General features: G+C 42.1%; 1 protein-coding gene across 1 annotated transcript in view; it reads right to left on the minus strand.

The window, feature by feature from the left end:
- Positions 1-26,952, minus strand: part of LOC147015202 (serine/threonine-protein kinase 10-like) — a 51,411-nt gene extending 24,459 nt beyond the window's left edge. The window contains exons 1-5 of the mRNA XM_085849751.1: positions 26,796-26,952; positions 23,340-23,463; positions 20,891-21,070; positions 12,802-12,894; positions 4,454-4,583 (exon numbers count right to left, since the gene is read on the minus strand). Coding sequence (XP_085705877.1) covers positions 4,454-4,583; positions 12,802-12,894; positions 20,891-21,070; positions 23,340-23,463; positions 26,796-26,908 — 640 coding nt within the window. The 5' untranslated portion in view covers positions 26,909-26,952. The remainder of the gene's footprint in view (positions 1-4,453; positions 4,584-12,801; positions 12,895-20,890; positions 21,071-23,339; positions 23,464-26,795) is intronic.
- Between the last annotated feature and the right edge of the window lie 367 nt (positions 26,953-27,319).

Here is a 27,319-nt window from a genome sequence, read left to right on the forward strand (position 1 = left end):
AATCAAAGAATAATTACAAAACAGAGGAGGTTAAGAAATATGGGAAAACAAGATGAGGGGGATATGTATATATATATATATATATATATATATATATATATATATATATATATATATATATATATATACATACATACATACATACATACATACATACATACATACATACATATGAAGACCACAAGGGGAAGACCGGTGGTTTCCGGTCTTCCGGAAAATTTTTCTTTCATGTATTCAAGTATTTCAAGTATTCTTCTTCTTCACAGTTGGCAACATAAGGTTTCCTCTCACAATATTACTTGAACAAATAACCAGGGGTGTCACATAATTTATATGGTATAAAGTTTAGCCACGCAATGAAAAAGCAAGTGTTGTCAAAGCTGAACAAGTAAGTAGAAACCCAGCGTTATCAGTACTTTACTCCTGGTTATCTCCCTTTCATTCATGTTAACTGTTCCACCATAATACTCAGAGTTGAGAAACTAAAAAATGAAAGGTTGTAAAACTTTCACAGCATAAACTCTGAGCACTACAATGGCCTATTTGGTTATATCATGGGCTCCGTAGTTGGTGCATATCGTGGTTCAAGCCTGGTCAAACCTTTATAGTGACTTTTATGGGACCCACGCCGTGGCTTAATGGTTAGCGCGTCTGAGTCCCCATCCTCATTCGATGTACCCACCACCCAATCAACCTGCTTACATATATGAGGGAGTCACATGAGGTGACTTCGGCTATCGCAGGGGTGGTTTATCCTTGGTTTCCTCCCGGTTTTCCATCATATTAAGTAGTACGGAGTAAGAAATGGAGAATCCGTATAAGCGAAATGCCTTTGAGTATGGCGTTGAACACCAATCAAACAAAAAAAATGACCGTTTTATGTTGAAAAAAATAATCTGTGATCACCAAAGTCATGTAATGTATTGTTGCGAATTCGCGCCCGCCGGCGTGCGGACGGCCACGTCACTCGAATGGCGGCACGTCGCCCACCGGACGGACAATTCTGTCGTGACCCTCTCAGACCAACGCCGGGAGCTAGTCACGGGTGGGCCTTTCGACATCACCACAAGCGTGCCAATCGGCCACCCGCGTAGGATAGGGTTGTTTGCCAAACTCGACCTACCTAAGTACCCACGCGGATGGTAAACCGGGCGATCGTACCTCGCCGCAGGTCGACTCCGGACATGAGCCGCTTGGGCGGCCCGTTCCATACTATCGGGATAACCGAGCAGTGTTATCGTCGACCTGGACGGTTCCGATTAATTACCGGGATATTGCACCCACTACGAACCCCTTACGCGAGCAAGATGGAGGGTAAATAGAGAAAAGACAAAGCGAAACGGGCACAGTTCAACAAGCAAGCATTTTATTTCCCGGCACACGGAAAGCACGTATATACAGCCATACAGAATCAAAATGCACATAAAGCAAATGTAAGAGCTAAAACCGACTACGCGCACACACGGCAACACTTATACAGTTTTACTTCACAGACAGTGCCAACACACATTTACACAAAAGCAAAGGAAAGAAGTCACCCTCACAGACAAGGAGGCAGACAGGCCCATAGGCCAAATGTGCGCATGACCTGGAGGAGCGGCCAGGTCCGCGAAACTGGGGAGGTCTTACCCGCGTCCTCGTGACACGTTGGCGGGCAAGCCGCAAATGTGGCCGCGCCGCTGTGCCCCGACTCCGTGCCCCATGGTGGGTTTCGTTGGCACGACGTTTGGGGTGGGGTGGGAACGGAGCCCTCTTTTGCACTATCTCAGCGCGGGGGAAAGGGGGAATTGTTGATGCCCTGGGGGAAGGGAGTGGCTGGCTGGCTTGGGTCCCGTGACGAGACGAGCGATCCCCCCACACCGCAACCTCGTAGCCGACCGCCATCCTTCTTGCCTCGGACCCGAGCTCACTTGCTCGCAGTTCCACCGCGCTCACTCCCCTCAACTCCGCCAACGCAACGCTCCTTGTCCCCAAGAGCAACCTCTCGACGACACTCTCCAAGGAACTCCAAAACCCAACTCTCCTCTCAACTCCCCCAGTTCCACACTCTCCTCAAAGCAACTCCAAAACCCAACTCTTTTCAATTCGCCTTGCACTCGCCTTTTTATAGGCGGGCAGGAGCAGCCAATACGCAAATTTTAGGATCAGAACGCGATTGGAGGCGGGGCCACGCCGCCCCCCCCCGGTCAGCCATTGGTCGGGCAAAAATGGGCGTGAACCTCTCCTGATCCTAAAATTTGCATATACGGACTTCACATACACACGCTTGGAGGCGGGGCCAAGCCGCCCCGTGCTCGCCAATTGGACGGAGGAGAAGTGGGCGTGAAGCGTTTCTGATCCGAATTTCCCCTCGGAAAGGCCGCCATTCACGCTCGCGGCTCGGTGCGTTCGGCACCAATCGCCGAACGGGCCCGAGACAGCCCGACGTTCAGTGTTCACAGGTGGTGCGGTTGTTGGTTGTGAAGGAGAGAGGCGAAGGTGGTGGAGGGTTTTCAGTGGTGGTTTGATGGTAATGATGTCGTTTGGGAACGGCGGTGAAGCGATGTTTGCGGGATGGAGTTGTGAAGGTAAAGGTAGTGGCTGTTTGCGTTGTTGGCGGCTTAATGGTTGAAAATAACAATAGACAAAGAAAAAATGGCTAACTCAAAGCGTCGCAGCCCAGATGAATCACATAAATTCCCTCTATACAATGGGTTTGGGCTAACTACACATGTACCCATGAAGATATCTCACCTGCGGGCCCATTATGGTGCAATGCGAATTTCCACAGCCGTAACAGTATGCTGATAACCAACAAACATGAATTTGCTACACATCCTGGGTTAAAATTGCATGGCAATTATTAAACAAGGGAATAACCAGTGATGTCAGTTTGCAACATTGATTCGTTCCTTGCTCTTAAATTAAATAACACAGAAGCTTGGCAAATGCTACATGCTTAATTTGATCGGCCAATGATCACTCTTCCTTTTATTGGAAAAGAAATCTATATGACAGGTATTAAACAGTCCACCAAAGTCTTGAAACATTGTTTTTCAGTTTCTTCAAAATTGACTTATCCTGACATCTCTGGTTTTCCCCTTGTGGTCTTCATATACATATACACACACACACACACACACACACAATATATATATATATATATATATATATATATATATATATATATATATATATATATATATATATATATATATATATATATATATATATATATATATATATACACACATATAGCCTGGTGTGTTGGCGCAGTGGTTAGGGCAGCGGCTTGGGATACAAAAGGTCCTGAGTTCAAGCCCCGTTGAGCCACTGAATTAATACACCAGGGGGTTGACTCAGCCTGTCATCCTTCCGAGGTCGGCGAAATGAGTACCAGTATACTGGGCCGGTGTATACCCCGGTTAAAATAGGTGTACCATATCCCTGTGTCGTAAGAGGCGACCAGGGTTGCGTCAGGAAGGGCATCCGGCGTAAAACATGTGCCAAATCTCTATGCGGATCATACGGATGATCCGCTGTGGCGACCCCTCACGGGAGCAGCCGAAGGAAGAAGAAGAAGATATATATATATATATATATATATATATACACATACACACATCTATGTATATATATATATATATATATATATATATATATCTATATATATATATATATATATATATATATATATATATATATATATATATATATATATATATATATATATATATATATATACATATACATATACACACACACACACACACACACACACACACATATATATATATATATATATATATATATATATATATATATATATATGTATAGATCCATCATCCGTGAGAGGAGTGTGGGAGGGGTCAATTATTTATATAATCCCAGCCACCTGTGTGGATTCGATTCGGTGATATCTGATTGGTTTTTCCCTCCATTTAAAGGCGGAAGATGTGGGTGGGTCTTACTTAATTTATATTTTGACTGCTTTTGACGTTTGCACGTGGTACATGCTTGAGAGCCTCATTGGTACGCATTGCTGTCGACACCATCGCTTTATGATAGATATATATATATATATATATATATATATATATATATATATATATATATATATATATATATATATATATATATATATATATATATATATATATATATATATATATATATATATATATATATATATATATATATATATATATATATATATATATATATATATATATATATATATATATATTGTGAAGAGCAAACCAAAAACAAAGGTCCATATCATTAACATTTGTCCGAGAGTACGACAAAAGTCCTAATCCTCAAAATGCCACACCTATCATGCAGACAAAATTGTACCATTTATTACACATAAGCTGAGGATAGTCATGGAGAGCGGGTGATTGAAAAAAACAAAAAATGTGTAGTGGGGACGAGAGGGGTGGGGCAAGGGATGCTCATGAATAAGCTTACATACCACGCAAAAGCTGTTGTTTGTTGAGAAGAAATTCCCGCTCCATAGTCGCTGCTTGCAGCTTGTGTTCTTGTGCCAGCCGTCTTAGGGTATCTTCAAGGAGCCGTTTCTGCTTAGCTGCAAAGCTTTCAGCCTTCCACGAGGGTTAAACACAGGAGAAACCAATAGATAAAGCCACTGATAGATTTCAGTTAACAGATTTCTCCATAAACCAATACTCAAACGGATTATCTTTCCTTACTCCTCAGGAAGGTATTTTTTAACGAAATGTTTCAACAAAAGAAAGTCGTGAAAAAAGGCAATCCAATCCTCATAGGCATAATAAAAGCCTGGTGTGGGCTTTGTGGTAAGGCTGGCTGGCTTTGGATGTAATGGTTCTGAGTTTAAGCCCCATTGGATTAACACCAGGTGTGGTTGATTCAGCCTGTCATCCTTCCGAGGTCGGCAAAATGAGTGCCAGCTTGCTGGTATCCTGTGTCGGAGTGGCGCCCCATTCAGGATTGTGCCCAATAGCCCAGGAAACTGCTTGGGCAGCACCAACACTGCACAGAGTATGGTCCCAATGGATGGATGGGACTGGTATCGGGGTACAGCATCAGCGGCATCGTCACGCCCCAACAAAATGATAGCTACCCGGAATCCAAGCTGCCATACGAGGAAGAAGAAAAGATAATAAGGGCCATTTCCATTGTTCTATGTCTGAAAAAAGGTGGAAGGAGATTGTTAAGCATTTATACTGGTTTTTATCACAAACCCGGTATCAATGGCAAACATATGGGGTTGACTCAGCCTTTCATTCTTCCGAGGTCAGCAAAATGAGTACCAGTATACTGTTAGAGGGGCACAGCATTAGTAGCGCTTCCAGAAATGATAGCTACCCCGGCAGCCAATCTGCCATACGCAAGAACAGAATGGCAAACAAATAAAACATTCACACAAAAGTGTCCTTGATCAGATGCCATTGCTGAACATACAGCACATTTGGACAATATCTGGCGACGTTGACATCATCAGTTTGCTATATTGTTTCCATTATGATTATTATTATTTTTTTAATCAGACCTTGTTCTCCTTGTCCTTCCAATATACAGGTGGTGTACAAAAAAAATAGGACCACTGGACCTGCAGCTTATCTGGGCCCTGGCCTAACATTGTACCCAAATTTGACAGCATTCTCACTGGTGGGTCTGGAGAAGGTTTTTGAAGGAATTTATTAAGTCCACCATTTTGACCGACTTAAAGTCACGTGACTGGAACAAGCTTTACAATCCCCATTACCAATCAGAAGTGGAACCTTGCTCCAAAATTTCAGATGGATCTTGGTTTGGCTGGATAAGTCAAAATAGGAGACCGACGGATAGACTGTGAACGATGACAATACCTTATCTGGAATTCCAATTCCAGATAAGCTGGAAATGCTGCTAAACAGGCCTAGTTGCCTATAATTATGGCTGGCCTGGTTGCAAGAGGAGCACCCCAATGCCCCGTTTCATAGAGCAAGTGTGCTTTCCCATTAGTTTGATGAGCATGACACTGAGGTCATCTATATGTCATGGCCTTCTCGTCATCAGATCTGAAACAAATCGAACATTTATAGGATATTCTGGAACGACGCCTGAGATAGTGTTTTCCGCCTCAATCAAACAGGTGTGAGTTGATTGACTTTCTCGTGGAAGAATGGGCCACATCACTCCTGCAGAATTCCAGTCGCTGCTGGACTCTATGCCACAGCACATAGAGGCCGTACTGGCCGCACATGGTGGCCTAACATCCTGTTAAGTGACTTTACGTTAGTGTTTCCTATTTTTTTTGTCCACTACCTGTATATGTTTTCGAAATTTTAAGGCGTCTTTTTGAATCGTACTTTGCTCAATTCACGAGATTATTCACACGATATTTACCAGTCAGCATGTGCTTTTTTGCTGATTCATCAAATTTATTATTTCCACTTCCGAAGGTGGACGGAGGTTATGTATTCACCCGCCCTATCTGTCTGTCTGGCTGCAAGCAGGATATATTTTAAAAAAGAAGTTATGGACGGATTCGACGACACTTGGTGGATAGCTTGGGTGAACGATAAGGGTGCACAAAATTAGGTTTTAGTGAAGATCTGGATCAGATAATTGTTTTTAGTGATTCTTCACCATTGAGATATTGGGCCAAAAACGATATACAGAACGATATTTAAAAATGTTGTGGATGGATTCTGACAAAACGATGTGGATGAGTTGGATAGGTGACAAGAACAAGCCGATTCGATTTTGATGCAGATCCAGGCTTTCAGTAGGATTTAACATGTAAACTTCAGCCTGGCGGAAATATGCGCTCAACCACGTGCCGTTCAGTCCTTAATACTGATTTTCTCTGAGCCTGTTCTTTGTTAATAAAAATAACCATGAAACACGGGTCACCACAATTCATTGCAGGCTGGAGGACAGACAGCACAGCAAACATGGCCGAAGCACACCGGGTCTGATGAAAGCGATTTCAACTCAGTACGGCAGTGGACCAGACATACAATGCACAAAACGTCTACAATGGGAAGGCTCGAGAAAATGCGACACAGAATAACATTTGTGCCAATCATTCAACATCCTGTGAGTCAGAGCATTCAACATTAACTATAACTTTGTGCACTCTTTGCTGCTCCCAAATGGGAAACCAAGAATGTATAAAATTACTTTGACATGAACAAACGACATCAAGAGTTGAATGCTTGTCATGTGGTGCACCAGCATTCAATACAACAACAAAGAGTACAGTTAGTTACAAAGCCTTTCTATAAGTCACCACATTAGTTACAAAAAAAATCAACAATTCACAGCAGCTGTGTTCGATTATCCTGCCAAATAATGTCTACACAGTGCTCCTACTCCAAGCACCCAAAACCTGTACTTCAAACTCTGTTAGAAATTTATTTCTCAGGCAAAGCTGGTGGATTAAAAAAAAACAAAAGAAGAAAGCTCTGATGAGCGAAACATTTTTAGTTCACATCACAACTTTAAGAGCAGATAAACACCAACTTGTACACATACAGAAGAAAATAAACCTCATCAAATGCAGGACAATAGTTATAGCCCTCTTTGACTTGTGTTGCGGGGCTTTTGGCGTACTCACCATAGGCCGGGAGCTGATTGTACCCACCGTGCATCCCCCCGCAGGAGCAATTTTCATGGGTATCAAAATTTGTATTAGGAACAATAGAACACGTAAAACGATGTTCCCAAGAAAAACAAACAAACTCTTTCACAGTCTATGAAATTGACCTGTTTCCATGGTAACATGTCGAAAACCAAAAAATGGGACACACAACAGTAAGATGAGCACTTCTCTGTCAATTTTCACACGATTGAACAATCGCAATTAAAGTGCCAATAACTTGTCCAGATGCCTTCAAAGGATACACTTCATCAATTTCTGAGTGATGATGCGCTGTCCAACTCCACTAAAGAGTATTCCGAGTGTAAAGATAGTGTGCGTGTTGGAGAGCTCGGGAAAACTGCCAAGTTCTGGATGGCATACATGGACCACGTCTGGCTTGTACTGGCTATGATACAATCTGTGAAGACCAATTACTTCTTACTGTATGCCGAATGCTTACATCTGATGTCTGATCTGTTCTTCATCTTCAATGGACAGAATTATGCCAGGTACCTTACCTTTTTCTCCGTCTTTGGAGCAAACATTGAGACGTCTCATCCCGGAGCAGTTGAACGACTGCAGAGGCATAATCAGTGTGGCAAGATCGTTCGTCCCCGGAAATTGATGTCAGGTGGACAAGACAATGGAATAAACTTTCATTAAGCATGTCAGAAGTCATGGAGGAACTGAAGGAAGTGATGCTGGCATATCGGGGATCATTGGAAATGATGATGCTCATCAACGCAGGATCAAAACCACACACAAACAATCCAAATACATGGAAGCAACTCTAAGCATAGCAGATATGCAAGGCGATTCAGAGTTTGGTGTATGACACAAAGACTTGAGACCTGCAGAAACCAGAAAGAGTGAACTGGTAGTCAGTACACCACTCGAAGCCATCAAGGGATTCATCAATCCGTTCACCATAAATGACAAGACTCATCTGCACTGCATATCATCAGGTTCTCACGCAGCTGTGGGCAAGACAATGAGAATGATATTTTCATGGCAGAGGTCCGAGGTCAAGACGCCAAATAAACATTCATCGAAGAGAGGCTGACAATACATGAAAACATGTTTGAGCCAGTGAAAAGAATCATGCTGAAGATCATGGAAGACCATGGGGAAAACAGTCAAAGTCAAAGCGGCAAAGAACAATGCAGTCGAATACTGACAGCAATGGAAGATCACTTTCCAATTGTTGGTCACATCACAGACCTCTAATCAACTGATGGAACTGGAGGATTTCCTTACACCTACCTTTTGACCCCTGGCACCGATGATGGGCAGTTGGCAAAGACCAGCAAAGCTGAAGACTTCAAATACTTGGTGAAAGAAATGGACAAAGCAAATATTCCATGACAGGATGGCACACTGCTAGTCATTGAAGATGGCAATGCCCTGTTCTATTACATGAACGAAATTCCCAGCAACTTTAGATAAATATGTGAGAAAATTTTTAGCATGATGCCAAGCAAAGTTGATGTCATTTTCAGGGCAGATATGTGCAAGGATGACTCAATAAAAGCAGTGGAGAGGAAAAGCAGAGGATGCACCGAAAGGTTGCTGGTACAAGGTGAGAACACGAAGAAGCCTGCTGAATGGAAACGATTCCTAACCAATGAAGACAATAATAAACAACTTGTGCAAGTTATGCGTGAAGCCTGGGGCAATGATCACTATGCGAAGCAACTGCAAGGACGGAAAGAAGACCATGAAAGCAAACATCGAGGTCTTGAAATTGACACAAGAAGAGACCGATTCAAGGATCGTGCTCCATTGTCTGTATGCAAAGCAACATGGCTACGAGACCATACAGGTGAAAAGTCCATACAGTGACATCTTCTACATTCTCCTCCAATATATAGATTAACTTGAAGGTATCACTCTTCTGTTTGATACTGGAACAGGAAACAACAGAAAGCTGATAAACGTGACAGAATTTGCTCGAGCCTACGCTGAATAATTCCACACAGCACTGCTCGCTTCTTCACGCATACAGCAGAAGTGATACAACAAGTTCCTTCAAGGGGAAGAAGAAAGTCAAGCCCCTCAAGACAATGGAAAAAATGCCAAGGTTTGTCACAACACCTGCGAGACTCGGAAATTCCTGGAGTGTCTGGAATGACTTGACAGCAGAGCTGGAAGAGTTCACGTGTGCCATGTACGGCAAGACGAGATTCCGAGAAGTTGACAAACTGAGACTGCTCCTAATTAAAGACAAGTGTGAAGACAAGCCAATGAATGCAACTCAACATTGTCATGGGAAGCTTACCACCCTGCAAGAAAAGTTTAGAACAGCACATAAGGAGTGTGAATTATCGAGTCGATGTTTGGAAAAACTCCCATGCTGTGGACCCCAACATGCCTGCCAACCTCAATGAGCACGGATGAACACACATCGATGGAACACTGGAGTCTTTCTGGATTGATGGAGCCATTCCTTCACAACAGATTGTTGGCTTCCTTCAGGAAATATTAGATGCCAAGAGTGATGACCATGCAGCTGTTTAAGTGGCGAGTAACGACATGATGTTTGATTGGGACAAAGACTAATTATGGACAAAAGATAGACACAACAGTGTCAGTGTTATTACTTTTTTGGCAGAGTACTGAGAACTCTTGCTGGGTGGATATATGTTCTGGACCCGCTGTCTTATTCATAACTATGTCATAGGTAAATAGACATAATATTAGTCATCATCAAGTATATACTAGTCCTTCAATAAATCTCATTATAAATGTAGTGTATGTACCGATATAAAACACAGTGTGCATTTGTCTGTCTCCCTACATAAGGATGATTTGAGTCGAGTTTTAAAGGCCAATTGTTTAACACAATTGTGTGTTCACTCCAGTCTTTTTATCAGGATTAAAAAAAAAAATCTCGAAAAACATTTTTCATAAAAGAGTAATTACGTCTCTTCTGTTGGAATTGTAGATGGTGATTTGCAAACCGAGTCATCAGGGCGATGGGTGTACAGAAACACTTCAAAAAAAACCAAAAAAAACATAACAATACATACAAGGCACAGGCAGGTGAAATTTGCTGCACATGATATGCAACACACACGGAGTAAAACAAGTGTTCATTTACTTCCAGAGGATGTCTAATAAATAAAGACGATATAAGCACACCTGATGCTTGGCCGAGGCTTCAGACTTTGGCACGCTCACGAGGCTGTACCGTCAAAATGAAACGTCCCAGAAGATAAAGAAAATGGGGTCACAACTGTACGTGTAGTGTTTTAAAATAACCCTTCTTGCTATGAAACATCACAGCTTCCAGTCTCTTGACCATTTCGAATAAAATAATTTCAACCCGTCATTTTTGACGTGCTTTTATACGAGTACAAACATATTGCATGCAAAAACAGCCATAATCATAATACCAGTATCGGAATGTTCACGTTATTAAAATGCTAAATGGATATATTAGAACCTTACAGACACAAATGAGGATAGTATTATGCATGCGTTGAATGTTGGAAAGACATGTTGCATGGTTTGTCGAGGTTTATCTCCTCAGTTCGTTCATCTGCCAATTAAAAGTCATTAGTTTTGGGGGAAAAACAAACAAATTACTTTTCATCAATTTGTTAATGAGCTAATTTACATAGCAATGTATCTCTTAATGATGGAGGGGGGGGGCTTATTTCTTTCGTTTTGGTGTTCATTCATCATTGGGTGGTTATAGATATGGAAGGTAAGCAGACAGCACAGTGCCAGACAGCTATAGGTAAAGCAAATAGGGTTTTAGGTTGTATTCAGAGGGGGATCATTTATAAACCAAAAGAGGTGGTGTTAACATTTTACAGGAATTTAGTGAGGGTCACATCTAGAATATTGAATGCAGTTTTGGTCACCACAACTCGGGAAGGATGCCATTAGATGCCATAGACAAGGTTCAGCGCAGGGCTACGAGATTGATTCCGGGCCTAGCCAGACTCAGCTATGAGGAGTGGCTGAAGGAGACGGGGCTTTATACACTACAAAGGAGGCAGTTACGAGGAGATATGACAGAGATATCTAAGATAATGAAAGGTATCGATAAAATAAGTGCAGATGAATTATTCAACAGAGTAGACAGTGATAGAACCAGGGATCATAGCTTGAGAGGAAAGAAGAGGAGAGTTAAGATGGTCGTAAGGCAGGGGACTTTCACTCAGAGAGGAATGAATGCACGGAATGGTCTCCCTGGAAAGGTAGTGGCAGCAGAAAAAGTAGATACGTTTAAATTAGAATGAGATAGGTACCTGGAAGTTATGGAGACAGAGGGGTATGGGGATGTTGATAAGACTTTTAGGTAGTTTGAGCATTGATGGGTGATTGTGTGCATGTGTATGGAATGCTGTTGGTGGGGGTCTTGTTAAGGGGGGCTGTGTGGTTGATGTTGTGTGTTTTTAACCAAGCCCATGCCCCCTCCCCTGAGGGGAAGAAAAGGACAAAAAAAAATTATAATAATAAAAACTACAAAAACTACAAAAAAAAACAAAGAAAAAAATTATTTCATTAAGTAAAAACATTTTTTTGCATTTTCTTCCTTGGATCCTGTGTAGATGGGTTGGTGTGGTGGTTGCACAGGCATGATGGGCTGAATGGCCTCCACCTGTGTTGGATTTCCTTGTTATTTCATCTTTAAAATTGACAGACATGCTCGTTTTCCTGGAGTACATGGTGTTCTTCGATTTTTGACACGTTACCATGGAAATTGGTCAATTTCAGTGTGTAAATGAGTTTTTTTTTTTCCTTGGGAACATCGTTTTTCATGTTGTATAGTTCCTAATAGAAATTTTGATATGCATGAAAATTGATCCTGGGGGGTAGGGGATGAATGGTTGGCACCATCAGCTCCTCGCTTACCACACCTGGCAAGTGCGGGTTGGTGAGACAGTTGGGGCAGGTTTTTGTTAATTTGTAAAGGATGCCGACGATAGTTCGCCTATCCTTCACTGGAAGGCACTGTGGGATCTTTAACATCCATCAAATCAATCTTGCAGACCTGTTCAACGTTCATCTGAGGGACGACACATTTTGTGCCCTGCCTGCGAAGCACCAATCCAGAGGTTTATAATGAGGTCACAAATTGAACCCAGATTGACAGGTGAAAGGTATGTGCGGTCAGTACCTGTATACCATCCTGTCATACTAAATAGAGAATTAACTTATGAACAAAGAAGACAAAAAAAACCCAATATCTGCATTACCTCCTTTTGATGTTTCTGTTGCATTTCTTCTTTCATACTTTTGGAAACTTCCCTCTTTGTACTTTTCGGCATTTTCTCTAGACTTGCTTTCATCTGCAATATCAGCGATGAAGAGCAGAGGACAAGATATCAGCAAATTACAGACATTTGCAAGGAAAACCACCACTTTATTGCATACTATCACAACCACCCTGGAATGCAGGGAAATGGCAACATTTCCAGGAATGCATGAAATTACACATTCAGGACTTTATCACATTACAATGGGAACAATATCTTCACATTTGTAATCTATCCCAATGATAGTAAGATTCAAAGGTGTCAAACGTTTGTGAGCTTTCAGGAACAATCATGAAGATTTCCTCGATTTCCCAAAGCATTGACATTAAACTACTGACACTACTCAGAATGGCGAAGAACCCGTCCTCACGGATGGGTTAATTCCCCCACATTTATGATTTACAAGATTCCACCAGGTGGTGCTGCACGATACATTATTGAAACAAGGAGAATTGGTGTCCCTCCCCCACCTCCCACCACCCTGAATGCTGGGACGATTATTTTGTTTACACCTTCCAACCATCTTGTGCACACCGCAAATGCAACGACCAGTTTTCAACTCATTCCATCCAGTGATTCAGGAGTGCTATACAATTCAAACAAAATAATAGTATGATAATTCTACCACCTCCATGACGTTAAATTTTCATGCTGAGAATTGGAGTATTTTATTACCTCCGCCACAGAAGGCGGATGGAGGTTATGTTTTCACCCGTGTTTGTGTGTCCGACTGTTTGTACGTGAGCAGGATATCTCAAAAAGGTTGTGGACGGATTCAGACGAAATTTGGTTGACCAGGTTGGGTGTGTGACAAGAATGAATTGATAAGATTTTGGTGAAGACCCATATTCGGATACCAGAATTTTTGAAGCGATTCTTCATGATTGAGAGATAGGGCAAAAAAGGAAATACAGTACAGTACAGCACGATATCTCCAAACATTGTGGACTGATTCAGACAAAACTTGTGGGATGAGTTAGACATGTGACAAGAACAACCTGATTAGATTTTTGTTATGGTATGGATGCAGATCCAGCATATCAGTGGGCTACAAAATGTAAACTATTCAGCCCGGCAGAGTTATGCACTCTACCGAGTGCTGTTCGAGTTAGCCCGTATTCGCGAAGTGAAAAGCGGGGTTAAGCGATTGGTCCCGTGCGTGTGTCTCTACATTTTGTAATTCCCTTTTCTCTGGAATCACTTGTTGGAAAATTTTCAACATAGGTGCGTCGACTCATGTAGAATGTTTTAATTATAATTATGATGTCATAGGTCACATGGTTTGGCAGCCATATTAAAAAAAAAAAAATCCTTGAAAAATTCTTCTTATCCGAAACGGCTGAACAGTTCGAGGAGAAACTTTGCAGTTATGACCGCCTATCCATGAGGATCAAAAACTTCCCCACCCATGACGTTATAGGTCACATGGTTTGGCAGCCATATTGGATTTACTCTAAAATCTTTAAAAATCCTCTTCTCCCCAACGATTAAACAGATCAAGAGGAAACTTCACACATGTTCCCCAAGCCTTGGGGACAACAGGGTGTTCGTGAATAATTAATAGGTCACATGGTTTGGAAGCCGTATTGGATTGAAGGAAAATATTTTCAAAATTATTTCTCTTGAACGGCTGCATCGATCAATGTGAAACTTCAAAATTATGACCTAGTAGTGATGGACAATATATGTTTTGAATTGCAACCTGATTGGATGAATGGTTCTGGCAGTCAGAATTATTTAATTTTTTTGAATCTAGGTTCTTTTTGAATTTTTCTTTTTTGAAATAAGGCTCACTTGGCTGTGCCTGGATAGGTTTGAGGGTAGAGGAGTAGCAGTTGAAACCTGAGTCCTATCCAGGACATTTTTTTTGGAATACTAATTGTTGAAACAAAAATTAGTATCTGTTCAATTGTAAATAAATAACGGTTTTAGAATCACTTTTTATGGAATTGGACGAAGAAGAAGATTCAGCAGCAGTGGGAATACAGCAATAACCCTTCAGAAGGTCACATAGAGCACACAAAATGATATACATGTACAGTAATACTTCTCAAAGCAATACAAAAATACATAAAAGTACAGTACTTGGAAGGAGCACACAAACAACAACAGTGTGTTGGAAAAGATGCATTTTTTGAATTTCACTTCATTTTAGATTCTCATTGAGATTCACAGATTGACATGCAATACGTATGTGAAGTACGACCTGCTGTCTTTTGATTAAACCAGTCAGCTAAGTGACAGGGAGACGCACCTTATATTTAGTGAAACTTTGATAGTCACTGGGAAGCTTGTTTTGATAGCAATACCACATAGTCTCAGTTTAACCACACCAAACCCACCTCCTTCAAATTCCCTGCTTTCATTCCTGAACGTCTGTCGTGTAAGGACCAGAAAGTCCCTGTTGTGTCCATCTTGTTTACCCTGTGCACCCCACCCCATCCCATCCCTCTCCCTTCCACAGATCTCCTCATGTCTCTGTTCCTCACTGTTTCGTCCTTCCCTCTCCGGCGTTTCTGTGTGTTAGCTCTCATACGAGTCCCGACAGTGCATTTAATTAAAAAAAAATTGTACTGTGAATCACAATGATCTCCCATCTTGGGATTTTAAAAGTTTAAAGGGAAAGTAGCCTCCACCTAAAAAAATAAAACCATTCACTTGTATTTGCACGTCCATGATGGCTAAAGCTTAAATTATTTCTCCTTTAAAGCAGTTCACTGAGAATTTGTGCTCCAACCCGATTTCAAAGAACCGTGCCACGCTAGCTGTAATATCAGGTGACAATGAAATCGGTTTTTCAGCTGGTAAACAAGCAGCAATTTGGCCGCTCAAATTCAACCAAGTGAAAGAAATTAAGTGGGCCAAACACGACAAAATCGTCCGAGTGTAGCCAATGAACCGTGATGTGAAACAGATCACAAGGGGGAGCTGTAATCTCGGGTAGTGTTTGCATCAGAAACATTATGGATCGTCCTTATAGGCAAACTCCAAAGTTTATAGAAAGAGTTTCGTCAATAATTGCCCTGCGCAACACTATCGTTGATCCACAACAATATTTGTAGAAGTGAGGAAATGACCAAACTCTTCTTATACAGGGTGATGAGACGGAGGATTTAATGCGATTTTGGATTACAGAGGCAAGTGGGGAGATGACCAACTCTCCTCCCCACAACCCCCGCCCCCCTCCTCCATCCCCATCCCCATGATCAGCTTGGGCATTATAGTCTCAACAGCAATTTTCCATTTACTCAAGGTGTGTAAAACGAGCTTCATTGTTGATTGTGAAGTCTCAATGTTCAACATTTCCTTCGGTTTTGTCAGCGTTTCTCCTTCTGCCTGTTGCTTTTGGCTATAAAGGCTGCTGCATATTCTTTGACAGCTGAGTCACTTCTTTCTTCAGATCATGGCAGAGGCCTGCTATTTCTAACTTTGTATAATATTTTCATTAATCTAGTTTTTGAATTGCTCCTTTTGTGAGTTGCCCCTGGAATGTCAAAACAAGACAGTTGATCCAAAAAGCAGCAACAACAACCATTACATTGTTTTTTGGCTTTTGCGAACACTGTAACAACCATTGGAGAGCGTGGTGTAAGGTAACATCTATTCATCTGCATCAGTGTGTTTGCAGACTTAGTATAATTGCCATCTCGTTAATACGCCATTATATCATGCTCGCCCTTGTGTTGCCAATACTACCAACAAGCAGTCAAACACAAATGGAAAACATGGGCTAGAGAGCTGACACTGTTCCAAATATAGACTGTTAACCAGGCAAGTTGCTTTTCTCCTTTATGTAATTGTACTTTAAATATGCTTCCACTTCTAGAGTTAATATGACACATTTATGGATGGTCCCTCAGTGCGTTAAGTAAACACGTTGAGCAAAGGTGTTTCAAAAACCGGTTATGGATGGGGAAGGATATTTTATGATGGAACCGAGATCAAGTAATACAAGTAGCACATTTTTACCTCCGTCACCATTGGTGGAGGTGGTTATGTTTTCACCCCCACTTTGTTTGTCCGTCTCTCTCTGAGCAGGATATCAAAAAGTTATGGAGGGATTCGGTGAAACTTGGTGGACAGGTTTAGTGCGTCAAGGACGAATGGATTCAATGTTGGTGAAGATCCAGATCCGGAAACCAGAATTTTAAAAGTGATTCTTCACCATTGAGGGATGGGGCCAAAAAAGTATAAACAGCAGTATATCTCAGGTTGGGTGCGTGATAAGCCGATTAAATTTTGGTTCAGGTTCGGATGCAGAGACAGCCTCTCAGTGGGATACAAAACATGCACTGTTCAGCCTGGCGGAGGTATGCACTCCACTGAGTGCCGTTCTCATTGTACAGGTAATATTATGTGAAATACTTTGAAAAGTGAAATATTATTTCGTATGCAGCCCCTGGCTGATAGTTGCATCATTACTGGTAATGTGGCTGTGCTGCTGATGCAGTACCCCCTCCCCCTTTCCCCCGGTTTAGTAAGCTGGTACTCATTTTGCCGACCTCAGAAGGATGACAGGCTGACTCGACCCACCTGGTGTTAATTAACGGTTTGACGGTGGCTCAAACACAAGACCTTAAGACCTTAAGCCAGCCACCTTAACTGTTAATCCAACACAAGGATTAATGGGAAATAAATAGATTTGTTTATGTTGGGACAGAATGTTCGGTCAATTTGTTTGTTGTTTTGGAAAAATAAATTTTGATTTTTGCAAAGACAATTTGGACCAAATGATATGAATTAGTGTCAAATTGTTCAATCGAGCTTCTATCCTGTTCAATTAAATACAAGTGGACCAAACTTAGCTGACAATTTGAACTGCCCCAGAGACACCTTCACAAAGCAGGATCGGTGGAAGTACAGCACAGCACTGACCAATCACGTGACTAGTTTCCATAACATTTGATCCACATACGGCATGGGCAGGGCTGCTTCTGTTTCCTCCGTTCTTTAATAACTTCGTCCCTTTATTTTTTTCCATGACATAAAACTCCAAAGGATTGTTTGGATTGTCGGAAGCAAAGCAATAGCCTCCATCCTTTCGGTCCCGTAAACAAACAAATTTGACCCCAGCCGCAAGGTTACTGGGAAAGAACCACCCACATCCGTTGGAAATTCACATTGTGTGGAAACAGGAGTTCGCATTGTCACTTAACTCGGGGAGACTTTCAATGCGGGTTGATGGAGAACTTTAATCAACTCAGATTTGCAGTCAATCTATGGTCATGAAAACGAGGTGCGCGTGATATTCAGGAAATAAATAGAAATATGTGTTCGCGTCATGACCAAGAAGAATAAGATCAGGAAACTTATTTGCATTCACTTTTCCTTTAAAATCGACAATGAAAAATAAAATACCAAGCAAAAGAAAAATGAATGTGTGTCGTCAAATTTTTTGGATGATTTGTGACGGGCCTCGAGAGTCAGGGTGCATGAGAATGTGCAAACGAAACGCACAGGTTCACATCTCACTTCCCACAAAAATCTGAAGTTGTGTCACGATAATAATTTCCCATTCAATCGATTTGCATCATCGATTTTGAAATTACAAGCTATATTATTTGACTCCTCCATTGACTTTCGTCTGCTCTACCCACCCCTTTCCGTCCCCCAGGCCAAGCAGTATCCGCGATTTAGAAATCCCCAACCGCACAGGCCTGTGCACATTCAGCCAACGTTTCATGCGCGTGCACACGGTCTCGGCTAACATAACACTGCCTCATCGACACAGAGAATGATCAAAAGGCCATGGAAAACCCTGGCCTCCAAATAAACTGTGACATCACATCCCTACAAACGATCACGCTCAAATCCAGGAAGCGATTCCGGAGCCACGCTGTCCCTCCCGACCGAGAGAGCAGAACAACAGAGGAAAGATACATGGTCAAATGCCAACATGTTGCTGAAATTAATCATCGCCCACCGAATCGCACCACAACCAGGAATCGAGCTCTTTCTTCAAAAAGAATCCGTAAAACTCCATGGAAGATGCCAATTTTTACACAAATGGAGGAATAAAGACAGTTTCATGTGCAACTCTGGCACACCAAACGCATCACACGAGATTGCCCAGCAAGCGAGATCGTTCAATGGTGATTTGAAGAGCATTCACGAGGATACTCCTGAAGCAGTCGAATGGTTATCCAAATTTGATCTTGGATTCCAAATTGTTTCTAGAGATCTAACCCACACCATATGAGAGAATATAATGCATTGTTCGCTGTAGTAACTGCAGAGTCTGTGATATTACTGTGTAATATATGTATAGGATGGCAGTTTAGAGCATGTCATGGCTAACAAACAAAAATAACAAACATTCACCCGCTAACATGAACATTCTAAACTCCTCCCCGAACCACCTTTTGCACATACAGGTAAACAAGCTCTAAATTTTGATGGGAACATGAAGATGCATTTGTGAGTTTTTTTTTTTAATTAAACCAATATAATTTAGACTTTCAAAGATGCTGATTGGAGAGGGTACTGCTAGAAAATGAATTAGGATCACCGAGAGTTTGGCTGTTTGTTTCAAAAGGTTTCAGGAAGAATAATCGGGAATTTTTTGTTGAACCTGAACACCAGGAAAGACGAGAAACAAAATCAAGCGATTGATGACAATGCTGGTTGGGAAAGGAGAAAGGCATGCGAGTTTTCAATGTCAAAGCCAAGCTGTAAATAACACACGGATGTCAACGGAAATGTGTTCATAATGTTTCCCAAAATGCATTAAACACAGATTGACTTGGACGTGCCCTTTCCACAACAGCAGAAAAATCAAAAATACGGGGTCAATGGAACACATTTAGTCTGAATCAACCGAGTGTGGCGATATAAATTCGACGTAAAAGCAAGGACGAGTCGACGGAAGCTCAGCAAATGGGGTAAACCATGCCCTGAGGGTAACAGACAATCAAAAAGCAATTTTTGAGACGCTGCAAGAAGAGCCATTTTCACAAACAGCTCAAAACACCAGGGTACGGTTTATCTATCCCACACTAGCCGTACATTGTAAACTTAGCAGAAATAGCGCAAGTTGTGCAGATCTCGCCTGTAATCTGAGCCTTCACTCGGAGGCATTGTGAAGTAAAGTTATAAATTCAGTTTCATCATGGCAATGCGGGAAACAATTTGTGGCGTTCGATTTCAGCGTCCATCGGCAGGGTTTCGATAATCATCACCGTTTTTGATGTGAACCAACAATATCGACATCGACACTTTTGCTCCTCTTCCATTTGATTACGTTGGTGAATTTCACTGGCATTTCATATCTAATGAGCATTACACATATTCCTGCGCTATTAAAACCAGAATGCAATTTTCATATCATCTGCCCATAAAAACATGATCATTAAACTCTAAAAAGGAGGCTGTATTGCATTAGTTGGGTGGCTGAGGGGGGAGGGGGGGATGGGGGGTTGATTGAGACAAGGAGGTTAAGCTTGTCCTTTCTCAAGTGAATTTGCACTCTTTCCATGTTTACCCCATTTGTCAGCTTTTCCTCTTTGTTGACACGTCCTTTGCCTACTTATCAAACCTCTGTTCTTTTGTCCTGTCCTGTCCATATGTCCTTACTTATTATGCTGCCTGTGTTTGTTTATTGTCCAATTCCCAATCCCATGTCTGCCTGTTCTACTTTGCTCCATTGTTGACACATTCAGCCACTCACGCCTTTGTTATCCAGTTCTTCCATAAGCCTCAATGTCTGTAGACAAAAAAGGACACTGGGGGGAGGTGTCCATACGACAGGTGATAGAGAAATGAATGGAAAAGATATTGATGAAGAGGGGGTGGGGGGAGGGAAAGGCTTGAGTTTGGCACAACGAGAAAGGAAGGGATAGGGTGGAGTTGGGGGTAATGTATACACCAAACAAGGTGGGAGTAAAAACGTCTGCATTACAACACAAGTAAACATACAAGTTGCCCCACAAACATGAATGGTGCAAGAGCGAGTTAAATTTAATCAGTAAAATCAGGAGGAAAACGACCAAATTTACCCAAAGTATGAAATGAGAAAGCAAGTTGTTTTTACCTCCTTCTTGCTTCGTTTTTGTTGCTCATTGAAAGCGGTGACGTGTCTTTCCTGCTCTGCACGGATGCGTCGTTCCTCAGTCCGTAGTCGAGTTGCATGATCTTGCTCCTGCCGCTCAATGTGTTGCTTCTGTTCACGGTCCAACTTTTCTATCTCGGTATCAAAAAAGCGCCGTTTCGCCTGCAAGTACACTTCTCTTTCAGCCAAACGCAAAAACGATCAACAATCATTTTAATGTTATTGGAAAAGTATTCAAAATGATCACGATAATTTTTCACTCTGATCACATCATAAATCCAGCAAAAGGAAATTTATACTGCTTGTCAATTAAGTTTGGCATTTCCGAGTGTGGCTTTGAATGAACTGGTGGCAAGTCACAACACGGCAACCACAGCCATAGGAGACTTGTAGATCCCAGCTCAATTAAATTTAGAGGGATGGCAGGATGTCCTTGAGGAACGCACACTTGCCTCGAAGCCGTCTAAGCCTGGGTTTGAATCCCAACCCAGCTAGAAACTGTCATCACTGTTTCACAGGCAGGGTGATTCAGCAATGTGTGCCCTCCCTTGGATGGACGTTAAACTGAGCGTCCCGTCTGCCGGCTTTAGTTGATGGACGTTAAAGATCCCATGGTGTCCTGCGCGAAGAGTAGAAAATCGCCGGCACCCTGAACAAATTAAAAATTCCTGTCCGAACCGACAGAGGGCACTGCATCAGCGGCACAACCACATTTCCAGCCAATGATGCTACCCCGCAGGCTTGTGCTGCATACATAAGACGATGACAAATAACGTCGTTGGGTAAACAACTGTGTTGATGGTGGTCATTTCTCTTTTGTTTTCTTTGTCTATGGAGGGGTGAAATTTGAAAATCCTTTTTTTGAGGTTCATCTGGCTGTGCCGAGTTGTGTTTGAAGGTCGAGGAGTCGCAGCTGAAACCCGAATCATAGCCAGGTTCATCCTGGTGACTATCTTTGTCTATTTGGGTTCCTCTTGATACTCCAGTGCTGAGTTTGGTCAGTTATTTGATTAGAATCCTTTTTCTTTCCAAATCAAACCATACTAGTGAGCGAAACAGCTCTGATAGCTCCTGTTCATTATAAGATTCCCATCCATGATGACTCGAACAACCTGCCCAACATGCGTCTGAAGTCCCGCAAACCCTTCTGGTCTTCATTCAAATCCTTGGAAGACTTTTACTCCAAGATTGAGTGGTGCAGAGCCTGGGCGGATGCCAACACCAACAACAGAGAGGTCATCCCAGACCCCACAGTGAAACCACCCAGATTTGACCTCCCTCACAAGCAATGGCTAACCGTGAACAGAATCCGCAACCTCCAAGCAAGAACATCCCATCACCTGCATCAGTGGGGGATGACAGAGAGCCCTGCTTGCGACTGTGGATATCCAGACCAGACCATCCCACACACCATGAATGACTGTTGACTGAGGCTTTTCCCTGGTGGCATTAAAGCCATCCACACAGTAACTGATGCTGCCCTGGCCTGGATGTCTACCCTTGACCTAAAACTGTAGGCTGTGCATGCCATACGCAAGAAGAAGATTATAAGATCCAATGTTTTTTTGCATCTCCTCCCAAAAACGTAGAAAATGGTACCACAGTAATCACCAATGACACAGGCACTGCAGGGTCAATTTAAAAAAAAAAAAAAAAAGGAAAAGGATTTGGACAAAAACATTTTCATTATTCACATCGATGGATGCTCAGACAATTCGTGACGAATGCTTCTTGTGGCCTAGCGGCAAGTCACGAAATGCTGATTCGCTTGTGAAGCTAGGTGTACTGTGATTGGCTCCTGGCAAGTGAGATCAATACATACTTACTGTACCTGCTTCCCCATTCTAAGAATTCCAAAAAAAAAAAAAAAAAATTGGAAGCGACAAACAACAGAACAAAAAGTGGACCTGGGGAAAATGGGCCTGCTCGTTAGCAATAAAGTTCAAGCATTTCCCTGGAAATTGGTTGACGAAAGAATAAAATTCGTGGTCGTGCGTATTTTATGAACAAAGATATAAAATGCACTCAAGTATGGGATCTATCAGACATTCTTTATTGTAAAATCAACTTTTATAATGCACTTTTAGGAGTCCGGTGATGGAGGAAGGAGGGAGGGGATGAAAGCGATTCCCTGGGAAGAAGAACATCAAAGGTTCTGTCGAGTTCGAGTATCAAAAGAGTGAGTTATAGTCTACAAGGCGATCGGCATGAAAACAACAGCAAGTCGTGAACATTACCGTGGAGGCGAACCCATCTTGGAAGGTAAGGATATTTCAGCAGTGGGAATCGAACCCACATCATTGAGGGCAATGCATCACGGCTTTACCCACTACAATACAGAGCTCCTCCGTATATTATTGCTGCTGAGTTTTTAAATCATGCGTTCTGAAGATTCAATCGAGGAATACTCCAAACCAGATGCAAAACTCACAGTGTTCTCGGCCTCAAGACGCCGGATGGTCGTTTCTTGCTGTTGATGCAGCTTGCTGTGCAGCTGCACAGTTGCTTTCTGCTCTTCCCTTTGCAGGAAGCGAAGCTCATGCAGCTCCTGTCGCCTGCAGTGCACACCTCACGTCAACATCAAGGCACCTCGACACCACGTGATGCAAAAGCCTACAATTTAACTCAAAATTCTGCACATATTGCGAAATTACTTTGGTGCACCCTCATCAACGAATCAACATTCCCATCTTCACCCACACACACCGGCAGAGAGTCCGTCTTTGTTCCTTCAGCTATGAAGTTTGGATACTTCCAAACGATTATCCAAAATGAAAGTCAACTGGGTGGTAGGCCAGTGCTTTCACGGTGGGATTGCAAAGCAGGAATCTGAACGGGCAGTCCAGAGAGCACAAGACGGGTCTCGCGAATCACTCCTTCCCAGCATTTGAGAAACTCATGCATTCAGGGTATTTGAAAACTCTCAAACACCAGAACAGCAAATTCCTGCTTAGAGAAACAGTTCATTGTGTTGAACAGACACTTCAAAGGGAAAGCGAACAAGTTTCCCAACTCCAGTATACTTCCATGGGGGTACATTCCTGCATGTAACTCTGTGGACAACAATGGCCAGCAACTGCATGAAGAGAATCAGGAAGGTAAGACCAGCAGAGAGACTGCAAGAGGAGCATTATAAACTGTAAACAGAGGTATCGATACGGTTACTTGAATAATTATCTTGTTCCGTCAAATTGTGGCCGACTTCGTGTGACATGATGAGATTTCTCCAAACATCCCTATCCTGCACTGCTTTCTGAATCTCTGGCAGAGTTTGGTTGCAGCCTTTACCCCATCCGTTCAGCACGTACAGGGTCTACCTCTTCCTCTTCTTCTTCTTCTTCTTTGTCACTCCACCATACCCACCATGGTCGATTTCTAATGGACTCGTTTTCTGCACACATGACGTGTCCAAAGTATGAGTTTCTGTTTTGGCATCAGTGATTCTTCTGTACTTGGTGGTCGAATTTTTTAAGTGGTGAAGCTGCTTCAATATTTGGCTATGTCCTCCTTGTCATCCGTCCGTCCATCAAAAATGAAGAAGAAGAACCTCTAACACAGTGTTCAATTATAAAGGGTTCTAAATGTGGCCTGGTGTTGGCTCAGTGGTTAGGGCGGCGGCTTGGGATCCTAGGGTCCTGAGTTCAAGCCTATCGGCCGCTGAATTAATACACCAGGGGGTTGACTCAGCCTGTCATCCTTCTGAGGTCGGCGAAATGGGTACCAGTTCCAGTGTGTGTGTGCTGGTAGAAGGGCACTGCATCAGCGACACAGTCGAGCTTCAAGAAATGATAGCTACCCCGGCAGCTAAGCTGCCGTACGACCACACAAGAGTTCTAAATGATAATTCTAAAGGGTGATTTCTCAAGGGTTTCATTGGTTTCTCAGCTTTACCTATTTGATAATAAAAATGCCAAACCGAACCGCTTCTTTCGGACACAGGTGCGATTTTGTTTAAATTCAAGTGCTGATTTGTTTGCTATTCTTGCATTACATGGGATTTTTAGCATTAGTCTCAAACACCACATTTCAAAATTGTCAATCTTCTTCCATTCTTTCTTTTTCACCGTCTACGAGTCACGTCCATACATTGCGACTGGGAATACCAGAGCATTCAACACCGTCTTTCAAGGTTTGGTTTGTATTATCACATCTTTGTCAATCCTGACACTGCTGTTCTCCCCAACGTTAACCATCTATTAATTTCTCATTCACTTTCTCCTCCACATTCTCCACTCACTTTAATCTTAGCACCCAGGAAGATGAAACCTTCCACTAGTTCCACATGATCATCTCCCAATCGAAAGAGAGATACAGATAATTAATTTTAATATCCTGAGATTTTATTATCAGAGATGATTATACATCAAGTTTATACGACCATATATCACAAATGTCTCATTCGATTTATATAATCGTCTTTATTTTGGAATTAAAAAGAATACAAATACAAATTATATCACTGCGATATTCCTCCGAATGCAGCACCAGCACCCATGGAGATTATTAGGATCAGCTATAATTCACAAGCCCCCACCACCCCACACCCTCTCCCTCCATGACTGCACGTCCATGCTCATCATTCCACATCGCGAGCTGATCACAATCCCAGCAGGTCGTTCGTCGTTCATTCAACCGCACAGCAGTGAAACCTTTTTCTGCTAACACCAATTTATAAATTCTAGTAGTCGGATCCGGATCCGGATGTTCACCAAAATCAAATCAGTTTGTCCTCGTCATGCACTGAACTTGTCCACAAAATTTCATCCGGATCCATCAACAACTTTTTGAGATATTCTGCACACAAACAAAGACAGAGGGGTGAAAACATAACCTCATTCACCTTTGGTGGTGGAGGTAAAAAAAACAAAGCGACGAAAGTGGGTATATGAAGCTGACAGCACACAAAGAGGGTGATGGTGAGTTGGAGAATATCTCGATGTAAGATTACAATGAGATGATATCAGGGACGAGGTGCAAGCACATGGATATACAAACTCGGGAAAAAGAGAAAAAGGAGTGTACGAGCAGAAGGAGCCTTGCTCTTCCACAAGCCTCGACCTTGCAAATAAGGAAAATAAAACAAAACAATTTTTTTTTTAAAAGGAAGAAAGCATTGAATTTAAGAGGCAATTTGAGGAATAACTTTGGTCATTTCATCGAACCTATAACTAAGTCTAATCACATCCAAATTAGAAATGTATTTTTTATTCCACTTTGTTTGGTTAAGAGCTATTGAGGATATAAGAGGATATCTCAAAATAAAAATATATGGACAGATTCAGATGAAATTTTCATGGACAGGTTGTGTGTGTGTGTGTGTGTGTGTGTGTGTGTGTGTGTGTGTGTGTGTGTGTGTGTGTGTGTGTGTGTGTGTGTGTGTGTGTGCGTGTGTAACAAGGAAAAGTTGATTCGATTTTGGTGAAGATCTGGATATTATAATATTATAAGTGATTCTTCACCATTGAGAGATAGGGCCAAAAATCGTACACAGTTTTGCACGATATCTCAAAAAGTTATGGATAGATTCGGACAAAACGTGGTGGACAGATTGGGTGTGTGACTCGGGCAAATTGATTAGATTTTGGTGAAGATCCAGATCCGGACCCAATCGGTTTTTAAAGTTATTCTTCGACGTTGAGAGATGGGGCTAAATATCGAGCACAATATCTCAAAAAGTTGGGGATGGATTCGGACGAAACTTCATGGACACGTTTGGTGTGTGTGACAAGAACAGAGCAATTCGATTTTGGTTCAAGTCTGGATGCAGATCCGGCCTATCAGTGGGATACAAAACGTAAACTGTTCAGCCTGGAAGAGGTGTGTGCTCCGCTTCGTGTCATTATAGTTCCTTCTTATTCATATCAGTTCTCGTTTGTGTGGTTCTTACCTGAGATATCGTCGCTGTTGTTCCCCGTCGTCTTCCCCAATTATCTTGCTGGTGGTGACACTCACTTCCACACCATCTATCATGAACTTTCTGGTGCGTTTCAGAGTTTTCATTCGATGATCAGTGTTCTGATGCTGGCAAGTCCAAATATGAGGGGGGAATACAAAACCATGATTAATGTATGTAATCAGGAAATTCAATTACCTCTGGAAGGAATGTGTTCGACAAGTCAGAAGCAACAGTACATTGAAAAGAACGAAGATCTGTGCAGATTTAGGATGAACCTTTCCTTCATGATTGGTGGATAAACATTTTGACTCTCAGTCAAAGTTGTGTGCAACATTGATAAATTATTTATAAACAATACGAACTGGATAGCAGTTGTGAACAGTTTGTGATCGTGTTGTGCCGTATTTGTTTGAAAACTTCTCAGGCTCACTTCCAACACGTCTTCCAAGCCTCTTGGAACCTGGCCGGCAATGACTGAAAGCGCATTTGGTGTTCACACCTAACCCGTTTGCCAA

This window comes from Eptatretus burgeri, chromosome 12, assembly GCF_056783735.1.
Source record: "Eptatretus burgeri isolate ZD-2024b chromosome 12, Ebu_testis_v1, whole genome shotgun sequence".
Classification (NCBI taxonomy): Eukaryota; Metazoa; Chordata; class Myxini; order Myxiniformes; family Myxinidae; genus Eptatretus; species Eptatretus burgeri.